At 39.8% G+C, this 22,417-nt stretch overlaps 1 protein-coding gene across 3 annotated transcripts; it reads right to left on the bottom strand.

Annotated features, from left to right (window-relative positions):
- Positions 1–280: 280 nt before the first annotated feature.
- LOC109638101 (uncharacterized) lies at positions 281–22,087 on the bottom strand. 3 transcript variants are annotated; one of them, XM_069510992.1, is made up of 10 exons: positions 21,754–22,085; positions 20,558–20,719; positions 17,231–17,428; positions 16,526–16,684; positions 14,699–14,779; positions 14,467–14,614; positions 10,671–10,715; positions 8,026–8,490; positions 5,064–6,535; positions 281–3,476 (listed from the first exon to the last, which is right to left on the bottom strand). In XM_069510992.1, the coding sequence occupies exons 1-10, from the start codon at positions 21,976–21,978 to the stop codon at positions 3,429–3,431; spliced, it is 3,003 nt and encodes a 1,000-aa protein (XP_069367093.1). In that variant the 5' UTR covers positions 21,979–22,085; the 3' UTR covers positions 281–3,428. The 3 variants fall into 3 exon arrangements, with proteins under 3 accessions (XP_069367093.1, XP_069367094.1, XP_019956454.2); XM_069510993.1 differs by having other exon boundaries at positions 21,781–22,084; XM_020100895.2 differs by lacking the exon at positions 10,671–10,715 and having other exon boundaries at positions 21,754–22,087.
- Between the last annotated feature and the right edge of the window lie 330 nt (positions 22,088–22,417).

A 22,417-nucleotide genomic window follows, 5' to 3' on the forward strand; every position in this document is an offset into this window, starting at 1 on the left:
CCAGTGGAGAAGGTTTTTTTTATTCATACTTGGTGAACTGGTTAATATACCAAGATAGTGAGGTGACAGAGCTTCTCCATTTTCATTACATTTATGACTTTGAATACGATGCACTATGGAAAAAAAGAGGCAAACTCCTCTACTGGCAATGGGAAAGGAGTCAATTGTGTTTTAGCTGGTTTACCCCCGTTTACATAACCTACATATTCCCCACTACTTTTGGTATAAATTAGGTATCTAAGTGTAAGATGAAAACAGGAAACTGAAGTTGACCACATAATTCCATTACAGAGTTTTATTTCAACATAGAACACCACACTGAGACAGCAACACATACATCACAAATGTATTATCATCACATCATTGATCTAAATATCTTTTATTTCAACCATGGCTTTTTAAATGCATACCTCTGTATCACAGAACACAAACACACACACTCACACTTTAAAAAATAAAAGGTTCCACAAGAAACACTCTGTGTATAGTGCTACATGTGTTTATGCTTAAAGGTTCAGTGTGTAGAATTTAGTGACATCTAGTGGTGAAGTTTCATGTTGCAGTTGAACACCCCTCACCTCACCCTCCCATTCTAAACATGAAAGAGAACCTGTGGAAGTCTTCAGTTGTCATAAAAACTCAAAAGGTGTTTAGTTTGTCCAGTCTGGACGGCTGTAAAAAAAATGGCGGCCTCTGTAGAGAGGACCCACTCCAGAGGTAAATGTAAAGTTTTTAAATATAAAGGGCCCATTCTAGGGCAAAGAAAACTACAATTCATACAATTTAGATGAAACACACTAGTGAAAACATAACTAGGATTATTTTATATCCAGTTTCTGCCTATAGATCCCTTACACCTAAATCGTACACGCTGAACCTTAAATGATACACTTTTAGTTAGCACAGATACTATTTATCAGTCAAACACTTCTTGTGTTAGCTTTGGGAAGTGGCAGGTTAGGAAATGTTCCCTTAAATACAAATCTGGTCTTACAACTGAAAATTATAAAACCCTAAAACAAATGTTATTAAGATTTCTATCAGGTTTTGACAAAATGTTGGCTTCTTCCGAAAACAGCAACCAGTTAATAGGGGACGGAGATTTCGTTGTTTCTGCTTTGTTTGGATAATATCAATTAGAAGTTTGAGAGTTTGTAAGAGTAGTGGGGGCTACACATAATGATTTCAAAGGACAGAGACATTTCTCTGTTGACAGCAGAGACATAAGTCCTGTTACTAGCTCATGGCTCTAATGATGTTGATAATCTTTATGGCACTGACACATTTATTTTTTACGATGTGATTTTGTTTATATCTGTTAGTTATTTATTTCGCTAATTCATGTGTTTATTTTATCTACACATAACTTTTCAGTTAATTTACATGGAAATTAATATTTGTAACATATGGAATAACTGTACACATCTTGGCAAGGCATTATATATATTGTGAGAGGAATCATCCACATCACTCACAGTTCAAAACAAACTATACAACCTGTACATTTATTGGATTGTATGAATGACAAAATTGATCTAGTCCACAATAAAAAAACATTTTATGGCCCGTGGCTTTCTAAGGAGAACAACACCGAAAACTGTCTTTACTTTAATATTGCCATATATGTATTTTTGTTACGTTTCTTGAAAAAATAACAGCTCATATTCAAACAACCCCTGGCATGAGGACTGAGCAGGGCAGTAATTGGCCCTCAGGGAATCATTCACAGTTACAAACCTCCTGATCACAATAATAACACCTATTGCACTGAGCTCTCTTATACACCTTTTAATTACTTCACAAGCATCAAAATAAATAAATGTTTGCTTTTACAGGGTTCACAGTGTTGTTATGCAGTCATAGCAAATTAGTATAATGAGGTAGGTGTGAGCTGAAAATTAATATTAACTGAACAGTACTTCAGTGCCTACCAAGTCTGTTCCAGGGTGAAGGAAGACTGATGCACTATATATTCACTATGGACACCCTAACCTTAACCCACTAACATTCTCATGAATTCACATTCTTAATTTTACATAGGTATGGTACCAGCAGAACTAACTACTCTCTTCATCCATACATGAATAGAAATCAAGCAGATTTACATAAATTCTGTCTGAGAGTCGTGTCGATGCAAGTCCCTATAGTGCAAAACACAAAGAAAATTAATCAGGAGTTAACAACTGATAAACATAAATAAATTCTGGAAAGTAATTAAACAGCTCCAAAACCCGAGAAAAAAGCAAACACATTGGAAATAATTTTGATTAAAGTTTCATTAGACCATTCCAGGTACAATTATTTTTAGAGTTCCAACTGCAAAAACAGAAAACTATGACATGTTGAAGAATTTGATAATAATAGACAGTATTGTTTTCTTACAAAGATGCATAAACAATCATATTTGGATGTGTTTCTTAGCGTATGATGTGTAGTGGGTGGCTTGTGATGCAGATGTTTTACTGATTAATATCCACCTATCAGTATTCTCAGGTGGACAAACTGTCACAGAGACACTAGATTTATTTTCTAAAATCCCAAATTGCCCCTGATGCTGAGCCGCCAGCGTATGAATGGAGATTCATTAATTTATTAAAGAACCTTGGCAAAGTCCTTCATAAAGAGCACATTAAAGTAACTGATGAGGTAAAACACTATGCATATTACTATGGGGATGAAATGGAAATGCCCTCACTATACAATGCAACTAAATTCTTTCTAAAGGTTGCATTCAACTTAAACCTAAATCTACTAAAGAGACAATCTCCGAACCACAATAGCATAGTATATAATTTATATACATATCTTCAATGTGACACTTACACTTGTTCTGCCACAACGCTCAAATTAAACCTAGGCAGCTTATTTTCACTGTGGACCAATTAGCAGTAAAAACCTGTGGGAAAGGATAGAAATCTTGAGACTCCAAGGACACAGGTGTGTTGGCAGCTGATATGAGTAAATAACAGATACATCAACACTATGGTTGATTCACATGCATTATCTGGGGTCAAACATGAGGGGTTCATTTATCTTACATAGGACCACCTAAAAGAATGTTGTTCATTTTTATATGGTTGTTTCACTCTGAATAGACTGAAGCCATGGGCCATTTAGGTTTCCTTAGTAGCAATCAGTAAATTAGTCAACACATTTGGGGAAGTCTGCTGGTCCCATGTTACCATGATACATATTGCAAATCTCTCATCTTTCAGTTTGGACTCAAATCTTTTTCTGGGAAATCTCCACACATAAAACATATCTGAAAGTAGAATTATAGGCATAGATAAGAATGACAATGATCTTTTGCTCATCTCCATTTAATCATCACCTCCTCCTGCCATCTCCCTTGTGTTGTGTGTTGCCATTGTTGACATGGGGAGCATGATGACATTGTAACCCCCACACGAGTATTGGGTGCTGAGAGATCACTTCAGGTCAATGCCATCAGTCTGTGACTGAGCCTTCTCCTTGGCCTAAAACACACATGACAGACAAAGAGGTATTATGATGATGATTTTTTACTGTTGTCGCAAGTACCAAAGCAAAGTTTTGGATAAAATATAACTTGACCTAATGATGGCACTATATTGAACATTTGGGTATCATAAAAATATTTCACTGGGAGACATATATTTTTGCACCGTATTTCATTGCAATGCTTACAATACTTGTAAAGATATTTAACCATCAATGTTTGTGGTGGGTGTTAGAGGTTAAGTCTGCAGATCCAAGACCTTAGGAATCGTCCTCAAGTGACAATTTCAGTTTAGACCAATTTAGAGGACCCACTCACTGTAACTCACTATATAAATACTATTGGGTTCCTAGCCAGTATAATTTCATCATCAACACATCATCACACAAGATACAAATATATCTTTAATTTGATTATTGTGACCAGGACAAGTACTGATAAAGACATTTTACAGTTGAAATCTTGGCTCCTGTGTAGACAGATAATGCCTGAGACACTGCTGGAGGCTTGAAGGCTATATAAGGTTGCTGTTAAGTCATAAGTCAAAGTCTAGAAGGGTCAAACATTTTAGATCTTGTAGTGTAATTTTTGGTCATTATGCTATGTCACAATATTAATGTCACTATATACCTTTAATCTGCACGATCTGCATGTTTGTTAAAGTTAAAAAAAAGAGACATAAGTTACTGATGATTACAACAAGTTTAATGCAGTATTGACGAATTAAATAATATACTCAGTGTGTTACAAGCAGTGTGATGTGTATGTGTAACTGGTATAAAGAAATAATAATCTTTTTAAAAAAAAGAGACAATCTGAAAACAAGAAAACATAACGGTGTCAAATCAGAGACAAATATCTTTTTAAAAAATTAGTAAACGATCTGAACAAAATATATTGGTGTAAAGAGTATGAAAAACTGTTTGAGGAAAAAAGAGACCTATCAAGGCATGATAGGGGCTCTCCAGGGGGAAAGTCCCAGCTCCAAGGCCATCAAAGCCACTCAGGTGTTTGGAGGCTTTTAAGGGGTAAACTCAAGTCCAAAGTAACCCCAGGGCTTGGAGACTTTCCAGGGGGAGGGTCGTAATGTCAGACCCTCCCCAATAACCAATAAGATTAGATCACAACGTCGGACCACAAATGATAGATGTAATGATAGACCAGTCAGATTAGTAACGGGCGTGGCCCTTAAGGATAGATAAAGCGGAGCAACACCACTGATAGTCAGAGTTTTTCTCTGGTGTGGCTCCGGCTCGCTACTGAATGCTCTCTGGTTTTCTTGTCGACAATAAAACTCTGCTGCTTTTAAGTTGACTTCTCTTGTTTTTTATTCAACTGCATTTTTTGACTTTTTGACTACAAGTTTTCACCACAACAATCTAATCCAAATTCAATTTGAGACTACATTTGAAAACTACCCAAGCAATTCCAGATCCAATCTGAATAGGCTTCAGCTACTAAATAAAGCAGATATCTTTACAACTGGACCCTAAAATAAAGGTTGGTTCTTGGATACTAAGAACCAAGTGGACCCATAAAGACCTCAGAAGATGTGCATATGTGCATTGCATGTGAGTCAACTTACCTTGAGTGAGGGCCGAGGAGGCCTAACTGGTCTGACTGGTCTCACTTGCTCTACAATTGGGTTTGCCTGCCTTCTTTCCAGGGGCTCCAGGTCATCAGCTACATCAGGACAACCAATGTATCCTCCAGCTCCAAACACTGAACCCAGATCACTTTCCAACATGTTGTGTCTGGTGGGAGCATTGACTAAAGCCAGGTCCGGGTTGGCAGACATGTTGTGGGTGTCAGCAGTCTTGGTGTTACTGGTAGTAGTGCAAATACTAGTGCTACTGAATTTTAGTCCCAGCAGGTCTTGTGTTGCAACAATACTGTCTAAGCTGTTATTAGTGGGACTGACAATGGGCTCTGGTTCCACAGTACAGTTGTTGTTCGCTTCAGGGATAACTTCTTTACTTAATAAGTCGAACATCTCCTGGTTGTAATTGCTACCTAAGTCTAGCAATTCCTCATTGATACCAGGCTGCAGGAGTTCCTGTTTGTTGTGTCTACCAGAAAGAAGTACTTCCTGATTTACTTTACTACCAAAATCAAGTAGTTCTTGATTGCCATGTCTGCCTAAATCCAGCACTTCCTGATTCTCAGAATGAGAGAAATCCACTAATTCTTGATTGCCATGGCTATCATGTTCCACGATTTCTTGGTTGCCACATTCCCAATGTTCAAATAGGTCTTCATTGTTTGTACTGCAATAGGGTTCCACCACCTCCTGATTGACATGACCACAAAGATCCAGTAGTTCCCGGTTTTCATTGCTAACTAACTCCCTGTTGTCAAGGCTAGAATGTTCCAGCACTTCTTGGTTTCCGTTGTTACACAAATCAAACAGCTCTTGGTTATTGTAGCTATAATGATCAAGCACTTCTTGGTTTTCATGATTGTTATAATTAGAGGGATCCTCTTGCGTTCTCTTTTCATACACGTTAAGGTCTATTGCCTCATGGTTATCATAGCCACAGATGTCCAGTACCTCCTGATTCTCTTCCTCAGGACTTAGCTTAAAGCCATAAGGATCACAGTCCTGAACCATCTGGGAGGAAGTGATGTCAAATCCATAAGGATCAAACTTCAATTGGTCTGGTTGAGAAGAGGGGGGCTCTGGATCAAAGGTAAGATCATTTTCAGAGGGTTCTGGGCTTATTTCATCTTCATCTGGGTCTAACAGGGTTTGACTAGAATGTTCTGGACTTAGTTTAAACCCATATGGGTCAAAGGAAGACTGACTTTTTGGTGCATAGCTCAACTCAAAACTCAGTTCTATATTTTCATCTGAGTTGGGCTGAATGAAGAGGTTTTGGGAGTCTAGTGAGTTTTGGGGAGTTACAGGGTTACAGGTTTCATCTTTGTTGTTGCTAGAACATCCTGCTCCCTGACTGGAGGTACCATTACAGGACAAAGGTTGTTCTTTGTCATCCGTCGAATCTGGTTTCAACAGGACTTGCTCAGGTTGGCTCTGAGGTGAAACGGAACTCAAACCTGTGAGAAGACAACAATCAGGGGATCAAAGCTAGAAGTATAAACTTCCTTGTTCAGTTCATTGGCAGGTGGTAACCAGCATCAAGGTACTATTATATTTCTTCTTCTTCTCTCGACCAAACAGCAGGTGACACAAGTTGTAATCTCAAATGCTGAACAACCTGAAACACTTTAGTCAAAGGTTTTGGTCCAAAGACAGTTCACAGCCTCAAAGGTCCAGAAACAGAAGCATTTAGTACCTCCAGAACAGTGCACCAACACAGTAAATAGTGGTAATGCACCTTGATGTTGGTTGCCACCCGCCAATAAACCGGACAAAGAGGAAACAATATAAGCAGGAAAGAAGAAGAAGACACAGTAGATGGTGGTAATGCACCACCATATATGACAGCATGTATAGCTCAGTATTCAGTGATCTAGAATTTAGACAATGAAACAAATCATCGAAAAAAAGATTTGTTGGGCACCTATGTCTGAGGATATAGAGCGGTCCTCCTCTTTCCAGAGGTTTGGCAATTCAATCCCAGGGCCCTTTGGCAACCCCAATTGCCCTGTGTCATTGTCTTGGAAAAGGGATACCCATAGATGCAATAAATGTATGTCTGTATGAATGGGTGAGTGGCAAGAAAACTTCACTGCAAAGTGCTTTGAGTGGTCATCAAGACTAATCTATAAAAATACTGACTATTTACCATTTATTGTATGGGATATCCTGTTTCAACTATATTGCAAGCAGATACGTAGTCTTTGTAAACCTAATGGTGCCTTAGTGCTCTACATTACATCTTCAAGGTGGGGTCAGACTAAACACAAGGTTTATTATTTAGAGTTGGCAAGACAAATAAAACATAACATTACTAGTTGCAGTGTATTTATATACTAAATGTGTAGATACGTATTAGAATATCTCAGACTTCTAAAATTCAAAATTAGCTTTCATAAAATCTGGAAGGTTTGGCAATTTTATCAAATTACTGGAAATTCTCCTTGATTCATCAAGTCTACATTAAAATATTCTGCATAAGACATCAGCTGCTGCCTGAGTTCTCCTTCCACCAGCTTACAGAAAACTTCCATAACACACCCAAGTGTTATGTTTCCATCACTGCCCATCAGAGCCAGAGCCGATAAAACCTGTGTCTACAAAGCCCCTTTTCCACTGGTCAAAAAACCCACAATCTCCCATTTTCATCTGGCTTTTGTTTGCTATCGGAATGGATTCAATCTGCCTTCACTCCCGGATCAAATTACAGCAGCAGACACACATTTTCAGTCTTTCTGGCTCTGATGGTCACCCACAATGTGTCTGATTCTACTAGATTCCTTCCAATTATTGAAGGAGTTTTTTTCTATCCACAGTTTCCAAAGTGCTTGCTCATTGTGGGAACTGTATTTAATATAGTAATTGAATTAATTGAAAGCATGAAAGATGAGTGGCAGCATTCATCAACAAGAACTGGAAAAAGAATCAGGATTTGAGTATGAATTACCTTGTTCCACTCCTGCTGGTGTCTCATTGGCAGCTTTTCCATCTAAAGATACCAGACTGTGCTCCTCTATGGCAGAAGGAGGGGAGATAGCACCAAAGTCAAGCTCATACCCATTAGGGTCTGATTCTACAGAATACTGACCCTGCGACCTCCAGCCATGGATAGGCTCAGGCCCAAGCTCCTCTGACGAGCTCTGAATGGGTTTAAATCCACGAGATTCATCGGCTACATCAATGGTGTCCAGGTCTTCTCGGCTGTAGCTTATTTCTATGTCACTGTCCTCGTCCGGGAATTCAGATTCAAAGCACTGAGTTCCTGTTGAGGCTTTGTTTTCACCACAGGACAGACTGTTTTCTGTATCATCACCACCATTTCCAGTCTCCTCAGTGCCAAAGTTTGAAGCTGGAAACAAAATATCTGCTGCAAAGGGGTCGCTGCCTTTGAAAGGGTCTGAAGCAAATCCATCTGTCAAAGACATAATTTTACATACATTGAGTGACTGAGTGACTTTATATCATCCATCTTGATTACATTTTTCAGTCATATTGAAAACAGAAAAAAGTCAGGCAACATTACACTTTGGAACAACAAATCTATTGAGTTGTGATAGTAGCAGATGAAATTAGAATTGTAGAGGGGAAGAAGTAGAAAGTACTATTCACTAGCAAGGACCACGTCCGAACACAGTGTGATTTAAAAGTTTGAATGGAAATTGTTATGGTATGCAAAAAATCGAATAAGAAGGGATGAGGGAGGGAGGGAAAAGAGGTTGTGAGCCTATGAGTAGGGATGAGGGACAGAGGATGAAGGGATGAGGGATGAATAATGGAAGATGAAGGGATGAGGGCAGGGATGAGGGGAGACAGATGAATGGATGTGAGTTTATTCTTTTTTTATTTTCTCTTTCTCTAGGGAAGGGAAAGGGTAGGTCGAAGAATAGAAGTGTGGTTGAGGCATGGCCTAGCTAGTGAACTAGATAACTTACTTTCACCAGAAAAGTCCACACCCAACAATATATGATTTAAAGGTTTGAATGGAAATTGACATATTCGATTTTGATGGAAATTTATTGAAATTAAATCAAAAGGCGAAGGTGAAGATGCATCTCATAGGCTGGTCTGGGAGGATGCACTGGTGACTGGGCGGAGGAAGACCCAGTGTGGGTGTTCTGTCTCAAGCATCATTCCATACAAGCTTAATAAGGGCCCTGAAAAGTGTGAATTAAATGCTGTCAAATGGAGTGTGAGCTTGATAGAGGTCACTAAGACTGTTGCAAATATAGTAGTAATATGCTTATAAGACCAGTAACCAAGGACGTGGAAGGTTTGGTTAGAGGTATCCTGTCTAAATGCTGTGGATGCTGTGCCAATAAGGTATGAGTGACTTGAATAGTGTAATTTGTGATGAAAAGCATTGAAACAGTTCAAGCCAGTTGTGAGGGCCAAGTGAACTTGAGTACAAGAACTTAAGAGAGAGTCCCCAGCTGTGGAGTGAACTGAACATTTCAACTACAGACTGTGGGACTGTTGTGGGATGAGTGTCTAATTTTGTAGCTAATTAATTTCTGGAAAGAGAAAATTAGACAAAGAAAACTGGTACTTTGTTGTGGTAGCCAAGAATATCTATTGCTTGTGTTTTGTGAATTTGGGTTTTACAAATAAAATTTGATAGATTGATCCAGTGGCGGTTTTAGGCACAGGCTAACTGGGCAGCCGCCCGGGGCGGCATTTTTTCATGTCACGTGGGGGGCGGCACGAGCACTTCGAAAAAAAAAATCATCTGCGCTGCAAAACGGTTTTCTATTATCTATCATGTCACAGTATGTGGGAAATTGGCAAAATGGCGCCCCCTGCAGCTGATGCAGGCGCCACTGCTTGCTGAGAAGCTGCCGCACGGTGCACAGAAGCTGTGTGAGAAGGGGAGGGGTGGGCGGGGGACAGTTCACCTCTGGGTCTCCCAAATAGAAGCGGACGGGGAATGAACAATATACTCTGTATATTGTTCATTCTTAATATTTTACATTATTGTTGTTCTCTGCTCTTGTTAAATTTTTTTATATATCAGTTTGTATATATTTGCCAGTTTTTGTATATAGAGTCTATTTATTTAAATTCTGATAACTTCTACCGTTTTGTGCAGAATTGCCTCACGTATATAGTTATAATATAAAACTAGCTAACTTTTTTTTGGGGAGCTTGGGGGGGCGGTTCTAACTCAATGTAGAACCGCCACTGAACTAAATAAATAAACTGAACTGAATAAATTAACTAAAAATAAATTATTTATACTGGATTTAAGACAGCACATAAATAATAAAAACAAAACAAAAGAATTAGGATTTACCAGCAACATCATAGTTAATCAATCAATCAATCAAATATAATTTGTATAGCCCATATTCACAAATCACAATTTGTCTCATAGGACTTTAACAAGCTGTGACATCATCTGCCCTTAACCCTTAACAAGAGTAAGAAAAAACTACTAAAAAATAACCCTTTAACAGGGGAAAAAAACTATTAATAAGATAACTCAAACCTTGACCAGTCATATACCCTATCTCCACTTATTACATCGGTAAAACCCTTAAAACCAGTAAAAGTTTAATAGAGTAAAGTAAAGTACAATAGTGTTTTACTACTCACCAGATGTGTCAGTTTTAGGGAACACTTCTTCAGTGAAAAGGTCATCTACAAATGACATTGAGAAACATTGGCAATTCACCCAATATAACCAATAGGACATGTTAAAATGAACAGAAAAGTGGAATTACAGCATAAATTTGGGCCAAGTTCTGACTTTTGGAAATGTTTAAATCAAATTGTGGAAATGCTCTATATTAATTCTGGGGGGGGGGGGGGTGATATCGGTTTGGCTGTATTCGGTTGGCAGTGCAGTTCAGAATGAGACAGAATTCTGACATGAGCTGCAGATACAGTCTGAAGAAATCGGTCCAAATTTTATCTGCAATTTTCCTTTCACACATGCACAACGCAGCAGGAGGTTGTCTGCACAGACACGTTCACAACAGCCAAAAATCTTCTGCATTATTTAGGAAATCTGCAGCAAATCTGGAGGCTCTCAGTGCAGAGAATCTTCGGAGTTCAGTGTATGTCTTAAAAACAGCTGTAGAGACACAGAGATGAGCAGTAAATTACTGACAGAGCTGCTAAAACTATAAAAAGATATGTTTTTTTATGGTCCAAACATATATGTGGGTGTGGAGGTGGCTCACAGAGCACCTCCAGCTGTACCAGGGGGTAATCAGCGCAGCTGGTGGCTGTTAGCCGGCTACTTGATCACTATAACCAAATTATTTTCACAGCATTTGTATAAGGGCATTACTCTCACAGGCTTTTTGATTCATATAAACGGTTCTTCATTTTAACTGTCATCACTAGACACTGAAATTATAGTCTGTGTGTGGCAGGCTGGCCCCACTATCAGTGTCGAGCAAGGGGGTCATCACAAGGTTTGCAATGGCTGTCAGCCCAACCCTATACACAGATCATCTTTACCATTTGATTGAATGCAAATCTCAAGAATTTGGGCAAGGCAGAGGGCATCCCATCCCCTATAAACCTATAAAATATGAATAACCTCAATTTTACCATCCCCTCTCAGCCACCCCCCCATTACCTACAAGAGAGAATGCTGAATGTGCAGACAGGGAATCTTTGTGTAGAGATAAACATCCAATAGTTATGCTGCAAAGTAAATCAATTTATCAATCAATTTATTTTTAACAGATGAAACCTAATGGAAGTGGAAAGGACAGCAGGAAAAAGCTCCTTGCCTTGCTCTCCCTCTCTCCCCCACACAAACGCACTGGCCATCTGTCACAGTCTGATAGACCATCAGCAGCATCAGGAGAAATCCTTCCCAAGTCAGTGGTCATTAAAACATCCACAGAGAGTTTACCGTCTTTTCAGCATAAACTCGAAATATACCACTTTCATTGTGTGCATTGTGGCATCACAAGGGGGCATGTAGTGGAGGAATACTACATTACCATACAGGATCAGCTGCCACATCACAAAATGGCAGATGCTGCACACACTACATCTCCCAGAATGCCTCACCAGCCAGGCAGGTTTGGATGCTTAAGCCACCTAATTTAAGCAGGACTGAAAGATGAGACAGGAGAGAACAAAGAGAGCAGTGGTGCAGTGAGCACACAGATCAAAGAAGCATGGCTGATGGACTTTGAGGGCCTGTATCTTAAAGTTTTTGGTTTAAATTAGAGAGAAGCTTTTTCCACAGGGATGTTTTAAGTTGGATGTGGGACTAAAACAAGAAATAACGTGCTTTACCTCTCATTAACCTGCTGACTGTGGAATAAAGCTACTACTTCCTTTGAATCTTTTGTTTCAGACAGTTTTTCTCAGTTTTCCACTCTCCCACCCTATACGGCTCTTGTGACCTCTCAAAACCTTACAGATGGTGGAGAATGTGGTCAGTGGGGCTTGAAGGTTCAGTGTGTAAGATTTAGGGGAAAAGAATCTGGTCTCTTGGCACAAAATTAATATAAAATAACCCTTGTGATGTTTTCACAAGTGTGTTTCATCTAAATTTTATTAATTGTTGTTTTCTATACCCTATAAGGGGCCCACATCGAGGGGGTCCTCTCTTCGGAGGCTGCCATTTTTTTTACAGTAGTCCAGACAGGAAAAACTAAACACCTTTTGACAACTGAAGGCTTCTACAGGTTCTCAGTCATGTTTGGAAGGGCGAGGGTGAGGTGAGGGGTATTCAGCTGCCACATGCAATTTCACCACTAGATGTCACTAAATTCTACACACTGTACCTTTAAGTGTGGATGATTTGGAGAGAAAATATTGTTGTTTTGACTAAACTTTTTTCAGGACTTCACACAACCATCACCCTACCCAAATGGAGCACCTTGTTTAGTTGCTGTTTGAAAACTAGAGGGCACAGCAAGAAACAAATGACAGCAAATTAAGGCTGATCAACTAAAGGAGCAGTATCCTTATCTCCTTCCTAACATCACTTTGTAGTGAAAAATTGCCTCTTGCATCAAGTGGTAGACATAATGACACAGTTATCGAACTCTTTGTTCTGCAAAGTGATCACACTTCTACAGTAAGGACATACTCAATTGCTTGGAGCCCACTTGGGGGTAGAAAAGACAAAGGAAAGAGTTTTGCAGAGGTTCTTTTGGCCAGGAGTTCAAAAGGCGGTAGATAATTACTGTAGCAATTTACCAAGATTGCCAGGTCACATCCCCAAAGCTTGTCCCTTTGCCTATCATAGAAACCCCATTTGAAAGGGTGGGGATGGATATTGTGGGTTCCCTCCCCAAAAGATCTTGAAGACACCAGTACATTTTAATAAAGGTTGACGACACCACCAAGTATCTGGAAGCTGTCCCCTTAAGGAAGGCAAATGCTAAACAAATAGCAAAATAAATATTTCTCTTCAGCAGCCGGGTAGGGATACCAAAACAGATTCTTACAGACCAAGGGAGCCCCTTATATCCAGTGTCACCAGGGAGTAATGTGCTCTGTTCCAAGTGAAACCATGACAGATGGGTTAGTGGAGAGGTTTAATAAGACTCTCCTTCTGTCTGCTTGGAGCTCCCATCACTCAAACCCCATCAAGAACATGCAGCCACCTATTTAGATGATGTGGTGATGCAGAGCCCAGAATTGGAAAGCCACTTACAGAAGTTCCTGGATTCCCTCTGACAAGCGAATCCCAAGAAATGTAAACTGGCCTTCAAGACAAACCACTTGGGACACACCTTTGGGCAGGGCCTTGTCAAATCTCCGTTGGAAAAATTTGATGCCATCCAGGACTTGTCAAAACCACTAACAAAGAGGCAGTTGAGATTATTTGTGGCCCTTGCAAATTACTACAGATGAATCCCTGACTCGTTTATGATAACTGCCCCCTCACAGAACTGACAACATGAAACAATTCAGGATGGTGAAGTGGAGGAGAAGAAGCATTTGGTGACCTGAAGAAGGCCTTGTGTTCAAAACCCAAGGAGTTTGTGGTCCAAGCAGATGCCTCTGATGTGGGTTTTGAGCTGTACTATCCAGAACAATGAAGGTTAGCAAGGTAAGCGGGTGATGGACTATGAGGCAAACCTTTCATGCAATGAGAGGACATCCTTAGCAGAGGAAAGTGTATTTCAGAAGGTCGCAAAACAGAAAATGTGGGAGCCAATGCGGGCATATACAGTCGGACCATAATGTGTTAAATTTTAAGAGGGTTGAACTGACTTGCTCGTTGTGGGTACTGTTGTGTTTGTCTATAATTCCTTAAAATCATGACCGTACTATTTGCATTGATATAATTTACGTTTTGATTAGGAACAATACAAATGAAATTTAATTGAACAGATCCACATATGTCTGCTATACCCCTACCATAAGAAACATGTAGACTGCATTATACTCTGAGTCTGATACATACGGTCACTCTGACAGCTGGCAAAGGGATTTTCTTTATAGAAGTCCAATTGGTTTGCGTTAATTGTGCACTCTTCCTTCTCTCTCTCTGTTGCCCCTCCACTGTTGATCTCACCCTCCTCTGGATCATCATCTATGTCAGATCTGTCCATCTGTGGAACAAGAAAACACAGCATTAGCTTTATGTATAAGCCATGTATAGCATGATTAGAGAGGTTCAATGAAAATTAAGCTACCTTTGGAGAACTGGTCCCACTATCATCTGCCTCTTCTCTGGTATCTGCTAGATTATTGCAGAAAGACGAGCTGCTGGCTCTCTGGTATAATCACCCATACATACACAAACAAAGCCAAGGAGAGGGTTGTAACAAATATACTTTTGATGATGTTCATCAAAAGAAAAGACAATGCAACTTGAATGAAAAGGGACAGCTGAATAGCTTATTCTGGTTAGGGCAGTATTCCTGCGATTAAAGTCAGGTTTACACCACAGGACTTTGAAAATCTCAGGTGCTGGAAATGGACTGCATTTTTATAGTCTTAGGGCTTTACACACAAGCCACACTCACCTATTCTCACACACATTTATACAGCTCTACTATAGACTTTTATCATAGACTCTTTTTAATCACACTATCACTTTCTGATAACTGTCAGGGGCAATTTAGGGTTCAGTGTCTTGCCCAAAGCCTCAGTAGACTACCTGCTCTACCTCCTGCTGTGTTGCTCCAACCAAAATACTTCTTCCCCATGCAGTTGCCATGTTGATGTGAGGGTCTTAACACAACTGGTCTCAGGCCTTGTGTACTGATGATTACTCCACAGAAGCTGAGAACTGTAAGACTTGAACACATTATTATTCAACAGAAACATGTGACAAGTCAAGAAGGGACTTGACTTTGTTGATGAATTAGTGTTGTTAATACTTCAAATTAATGATAAAAAGTTGAGAGTTTGGTTTGACAAACATAAAATCTAACTTCCCATTGACCTCACTGTAAAACCACTACAAACTGCAATGGAACATATGTATTAACCTCCGTTTGATGGTTCTAGTAATACTTAATTCTCATCTCCAGCACTTACTGCCTCCACCTCCTCTGCTCACAGCTTCTGCACCTGCAGCTTAGACCCCCACTACCTCAGTTGTGGTGGTTTGTGTAGATGTGTGTTTTTCATGTTCCCCATTACAAAAAAAAGCTCATTAAAGGTTTGATATAACATTATTAATGTAATTTGTGGCTGTGTGCTGCTCTGCATGTGTCTTGGTGTTTATCTGCAACCTCCCTCCCTACATTTGGTTTTCCATCCATTCTGTTTGGATACTTCTTATTCAGACTCCCCTCAAAGTCACCTAAATACAGACCATCACATCTCTGGCTTGGAGAAAATCAAGCATGTTTAAGGGGGTAGCACCTTGCACAGCCAACAACAATCAAGACATAGTTTTGAGGTAGAGGAGATATGATGAGAAGTTGAGGGTTTAAAAAAAACATTTTGGGAGCCAATAATTACTATATCTAAAGTCAACAGTCAACAGAGTCAAAAGAGCACACTAACCTGTAGTCTGAGATCTATACAATTACTTTCAGAGAGGCAAATCATGCAAAAACCTCAGTCTGCACGAGCCCTTAATTTTGCAGTTTGTGGTTTTCATGATGCATATTAAAAATAAATTGTCTAAATCAAAGCACGATTTTAGTTCCTTCTGACTAATGGTTAAAAATCCAAAATACCGGATGCTACATTTCCCATAATGCAAATCAAATCAGTCATTTGTTAGACATTCATTGGCTAAAGGCCAAATTCTTTTAAACACCAATTAAATAATTCTGTGACTGTCACAAGGTCAGCACTGCCGTCTTCCCCAGATTGCCCCTCATAGAAAAAGTGCTGCCCTAAGATGCACTTTTTTGAATGTGTGTGTGAATGACAATAAACTGTACTGTAAAATGTTAGTGGTCAGCAAAACTACAAAAACACTATATAAATACAGTCCATTTACCTTTTTTTTTCAGTCAGAAGTGTTTCAGGTAGCACTCAGCATTATTACTCTTGTTTACCATTATCAGGTCAGCGTATGCCGGTAGTGATTGGCTCCTTCCCCATGGCCTCAGAGGGAGCACATCATCTTCAGTGGTGTCTGCTGGAGATGTGGACTCCTCCAGGTGGCTTTCTGGTGTGACTGCACCTCCCGACAGAGAACACAGAGTGTGCTCCTCCTACAGAAAAGGGGAGAGCAAGGAGTGATAGGGAGCCAATGATGGCTTTAGACTTTTTAAATTTGTTAATACATATTCTAAGTGCAGAAAATATTACAGTTCTTTCACTTGCTCAGCTTTTAAATAGTAATGCAGGTATTATTATGTGATCATCCAGATTTGACAGAAAAAGATCAACACCAAGACTGTCTTGAGAGTCTTTCTTTCGCTTGAAGTTCAGTTAAACTTATAGACAATACCAGATAGGTGAAATACAGCAGTACCTGTACATGCTCTCAAGCGCATAAGTGTCCCCTGAATATCTCCCTGAACTGAACAAGTTCCCCGGAGAGAGGTCTTATTATAAACAAACGTGTTAACTAAGCTCTTATTCTGATTCTTAGTGGCATCAAGGCTCTGTGCAAATTTAGTTTACCTTCTAGGCCTAGGGTTTCTATAAACACAGACATAAACACACATGTAAGAAAGAATGTAGGTGTGTGTGTGCCTGTGTGTGTGTGAGCCTGCGTGTGTGTATGTGAGTGTGGTGTGAGTGTACTCTGGTACCTGCAGGATCTCTTCATAAGACTGTCTGATAGAGTCTTGCAGAGGAGTGTTCCTCTCTCCAGCCTCCTCCATCTTCCTCTTGGCCTGCTTCACCTCCTCTCTGAGTCTTCTCAGCCTCCACCTGGCTCTGGCAAGCTCCCTCTCATACTCCTCCACTTGGCTCTCCTTCTGAACCTCGTCTGCCTGCAGAGACAGGATCTGGCAAGAATCCACACCAATGGATTATCAGTTCAAAATAATCTGATAATAAAACAACCATGGACTATGCAAATCATTCCAGTGCTGCTGCTGCCAATCTGTGAACACTGGCCACACCCAATAGTTTTTCCAGACATTTTTATTATTCCCTTAAAATTCTCCTCTAAATGATCAGAAAACACACGTAAAGCACTTTTTAAACCAACTGCGATTTTTGTCACTGTCAATTTTCTCAGTGTCATCACATGACTAAACATTTTTTGAAATGAGGCTTTTACACTGCCTGCTTTTTTGAAAATAACACAGCACTTTTAGATTGCATTGGTAAAATAAGATTTTTTTTTATGCAGTTCACAATCTAGATGTTTCAACATCAAAATGTGGTGTTTGCTTCTCAACTGAGAATGTTTTGGTCAAATCTAAATAATAACACAGACATTTAAACCCGGAAGATCCTATTAACTTTGACTTTTTAACATTAACTCCCCGTTTGTTCCCATCTTACAACTAAAGAGACTGATAATAATGCTTGTTAAAAGGTTCAGTCTGTAGAATTTAGTGACATCTAGTGGTGAAGTTTCATGTTGCAGCTAAATACTCCTCATGTCACCCTCCCCTTCCCAACATGAAAGAAAAAATGTGTTGAACTTAAGTTGTCATGAAAACTCGAAAGGTTTTAGTTTGTCCAGTTTGGACGACAGTAAAAAACATGGCAGTCTCCACAGAGAGGGCCCCCCTCCATGTAAATATAACATTTTTAAATATAAAGGGCCCATTCTATGTTAAAGAAAACAACGATTCATACAATTTAGATGAAACACACCAGTGAAAACATCATTTGGATTATTTTATATTCAATTTCTGCCAAAATCCCTTTCACCTAAATCTTACACACTGGACCTTTAAAACATTTATTTACCAGCTCTATAAGAAATTATTAATCATTCATCATCAGTTTACTGCACCATCAAAGATAATGGGTGTGTCACTCTATTCATATGAACAGTGACTGGAAAATGTTTCTTTTCAAATGCACTTTTCAATTCTAGATGACGACTCAAAGCGCTTTACAATACAGGTATTTGCCATATATATATAGGCAGCCTTTTTCTATTGTCTTACAGACAAACACAAAATAAGTGGTAAATAAATCAATGGAATATATGAGGATGTGAAAATTAAACTGCTGACACTGGTACTGACTGTATTATTTGTTTTTATCTGTAGAGGAGAAGCCTTAATAACAAGGCCATTGCACCTAACAACTAAAATAAGAATTCCAGTAACCTTTACCATTGTATTGAACATGTTTCTTTTTCAAGATTATGTGAAGGCAGGATTTTAAATATACCGGTACCTGCCATACAAGTTCACAGAGTGATGATTTATTTCCATATGTGTGCTAAATTTGAAAGAATTCCATTGGAATATTCCTGATATATCACTTTCCCAAGGCAAAACATGGGTTTTGAGAGGTCACAGTGAATTTGACCACCAAATTCTAATGATGCCATCCATTAGTCCAGGTATATTGTGCCAGATGACCTTTGACCATAAGTCACCAAAATCCAATCAGTTTATGTTTAAGCCTAAATTAATCTTTGTACCAAATTTAAAAGACATTCCCTCCACCTAATCTCAAAATATCATGTTAAAGAAAAAATATAAACATACTTGATGAGGTCACAGCAACCTCGACCTTTGAGATTTGACCACCAAATTAAAATCAGATCATCCTTGAATCCAAATGAATGTTTGTGTCATATGGAATGAAATTCCCTTTGGGCATTCGTGATATATCGTGTTTGCAACAGTGGGAGGACATGTGACCTTGACCATTTGATCTTCAGTCCATGTGAATGTTTGTTGAGCTTAAGATGTTTTGTTCAATATAAACTTTGTGAGGCCACCAAGGTGTCCTTGAGATATTGTGTTCACAAGAGTGGGACATACAGACAGACAACCCAAAAACAAGGCCTCTGGCCATTGGCTCTAAGCAGGGGCGTAACACAGGATTCAGGATCTTTACACAAGCAGTCTCTTTGGGCCCCTTCCTCTCTCGATTCATGATGTCCCTCATGCACATTTGTTATATGTAGAAAAACTGATTAAAATGTGCCAATGAGTCAGCTGTACGAATGAATCTGTTGTGTTTTTTAGGGAAGTCACTAATGACTGTGATAATCAGTACATACCAAATTTATAATAAGTAATAATGCACAATATGAAATCTCCCTAACCCTGATCACACCAGAAACCTCACATAGGTTATATTATATAATAGTTATATTCAAAGTGAATGTAAAAATGAATGATAAGGGCAATAGGCTCTCTTTCTCTCGCTCACTTGCTCAGTCTGGTCTCTCACTCTCTTCCTCTCTCTCTCTTGTCCACCCTCTCTCTCTCTCACACACACACACACACATAGACACACACACACACACACACACACACACACACACACACACACATTTATGGCCATCTTTGAAATAAACCCTCAGTATAAACACAGCTCAGCTGTAGAACCGGTAGAACATCACCCAGTGTGATTGTGAGCTATTTTTAATTAATGGCCTTATGTGAAAGATTGGTCAATGAATTTGTGTTTCCTGTTATCATAAGCAGTGTATCTGTATGGGACTTTTAATGTGAAGGGTAACCTGCAGAAGCGTTTGTTCTTTTTGAGTTAGACTTGACTAGATGTAGAAAAATAAAGTGATATGTCGTCCTAGTTCAAGTCCACCTTGTTCAGTTGTAATTTTACTATGAGCTCTCAGTTAAGGTGAATTAAACCCTCAGCTACAGCTGCCAATCTGTGAAACAGCCACTGTGACCCGGTGTAATAGACGTTGGTATTAATGGATGAAAAGAAATCTGTCACCAGTGTCTGCCCTCTGTTTGCTTTCTTTCTCATTCCATTTTTCTTTTCTTTTCTGATTCCCTGACTTTACGTTTGCTTTCCTGACATATTGAACACCACTTCTCCAGTACTCACTTACTGACTTCAATTATGTTTACGGAAGAAGCGAGCAGCAAGGACTAAACCATTTCTTTATAGGGGTGAGACAGGCGACCTCAAGAAGCCTCCTGGATTTATTCAGCAATATTCATTTAGCAGTTATACATTACCTGTTGACTCTCTTCATAGCAGAGCTGCCTGGTTGCCTTTATTTGTTGAACCAGTTTCTCTTTGTGGTCATCTAATTTGACCAGTGTCTCCTGTAGCTCCTTGCGGTCTGACTGCTGCTCCTGAAGCTCTAAGTTCTCCACTGCCACTGCATTCTCCAGCTCCTATACACACACACACACACACACACACACACACACACACACACACACACACACACACACACACACAATAAATGAATCTCTTCTAGGAGAAACAGGAGGAGGCACACATGAAGGGAAGACACACCTGGCAGAGATGCAGAGACTCCGAAGAGAGCTGAGCTGCCAAGAAGCCAGCAGAAACTGCTGGACAATTTATGTTTTGTTTAAAAATGAATGTTTGCTCCTGGTTTAATACAATGCTGAAAAGTGAACGGTTTGTCTCTGGCTGTTGTTGTGAGACTCTGGTGGCAACGTCCTTTGACACAGTAGCCTACCAGCACAGGCACAGGTGATAAATGAGAATTAAATGTTCTCTCACTGCTCTAGCTCAAATAGTTTGACTGAAAATGTTAGAGAACAGGGAACACAGAAACCACCAATTCTATTATTTAAAATATGTTGTTTGCCCAGGGTCTGACAAAAACGTTCACATCGATTTCATATCTCTCTGTCACTTTCTGTGTGTATGTGTCCAGTAATCAAATATGGTTAGCATAGCTGTTCAGCTAGCTTTATTAATCTGAAAGACTGGAAGCAGGGACCACACTGTAATAATGAAAACATTTAAATTACATTAGAAAAGAATACAGAAGCTGTCTTTACATCCTGGTCGTTTCAGTCAATGTGAGAGGGAAAAAGGTGATACAACCATAACCATGTTACAATTTTGAAATTAACTTAATCTAATAACAACAGAGCAGTCACTACACAGGGGGCCTTCAGGGACCAGAGGGCCTGAATCTTGCCCTGTGGCAATACAGACCTGCACATGTGCATTTACAGCTTCATCGAATCGGAGACTATTCTAAGAGAATAATGACATCACATGACAGCATCATGGGAAATCCAGTGATGTAGTGGTCCCATACTGGAAACACTGCGCACACACAGACACAAATATGGTGTATGTCCACAGCCTTAACAAAATGGGACACCAACACGAAACATATTGAGACAAATGCATTAAATAAAGCATCACACGCACACACACACACCAGGGCTAGATCCTGCGGTCTTCTTACTCTAATCTCGGCCACCTTGGCGAGGACCCTCTCATCCGTTTCAACGACCTCGGTGTCCCGGGGAGATGACCAACAGAGGAGACAAGAGTGTTTAAGGAGGGAGGAGAGGGAGCAGTCATTTTTCCAATCTGCCTTCCCTCCATCATGTCCTCCTTCCCACGATCCCTCTATTTTTTCCTGCTGCTCTGCAGGCTCCATAGCTGCTCTCGTTAGCTGTCTCTACACTGCAGTGGGGGCGGAGCTGCCTCTATGAACGGGCGCGCGCGCGTCTGTGTGTGTGTGAGTCATGTAGATTGAAAGCAAGAGGAGCAGAACACCCTCTAGTCTCCTCCCATCATATCTCTCCTCTTCCATCCTTTCCCCTCCTACCGTCCTGCGTCTCTACTCCCCACACATTTCTCACCTCTTCCTCCATTTCCCCCTCCCCCATTAATATCACCGGCCACTGCAGTATGCATCATTCGCACACACACACACACACGCACACATACACTCGCACACACTGCAAGCTATGATTCGGCCATTCATAAAACTCCCAGGGAGCACAGCTGCAGTCTGCACAGGCAAATATTACAATTGTTACCACTCAATCAGTATAATTTATAAATGCATTTAAAATACATAACCAGGTAATTTT

This window comes from Paralichthys olivaceus, chromosome 16 (genome assembly GCF_024713975.1).
Source record: "Paralichthys olivaceus isolate ysfri-2021 chromosome 16, ASM2471397v2, whole genome shotgun sequence".
NCBI lineage: Eukaryota > Metazoa > Chordata > Actinopteri > Pleuronectiformes > Paralichthyidae > Paralichthys > Paralichthys olivaceus.

Excerpts from the sequence above, each read along its gene's own strand:
- LOC109638101 (XM_069510992.1), bottom strand. The coding sequence starts at position 21,978 with ATGGAGCCTGCAGAGCAGCAGGAAAAAATAGAGGGATCGTGGGAAGGA. Across the intron at positions 16,685-17,230 it reads CTTATGAAGAGATCCTGCAG|GAGGAGCACACTCTGTGTTC; the intron begins GTACCAGAGTAC and ends CCTTTTCTGTAG. Across the intron at positions 3,477-5,063 it reads CTCCTCGGCCCTCACTCAAG|GCCAAGGAGAAGGCTCAGTC; the intron begins GTAAGTTGACTC and ends TGTGTGTTTTAG.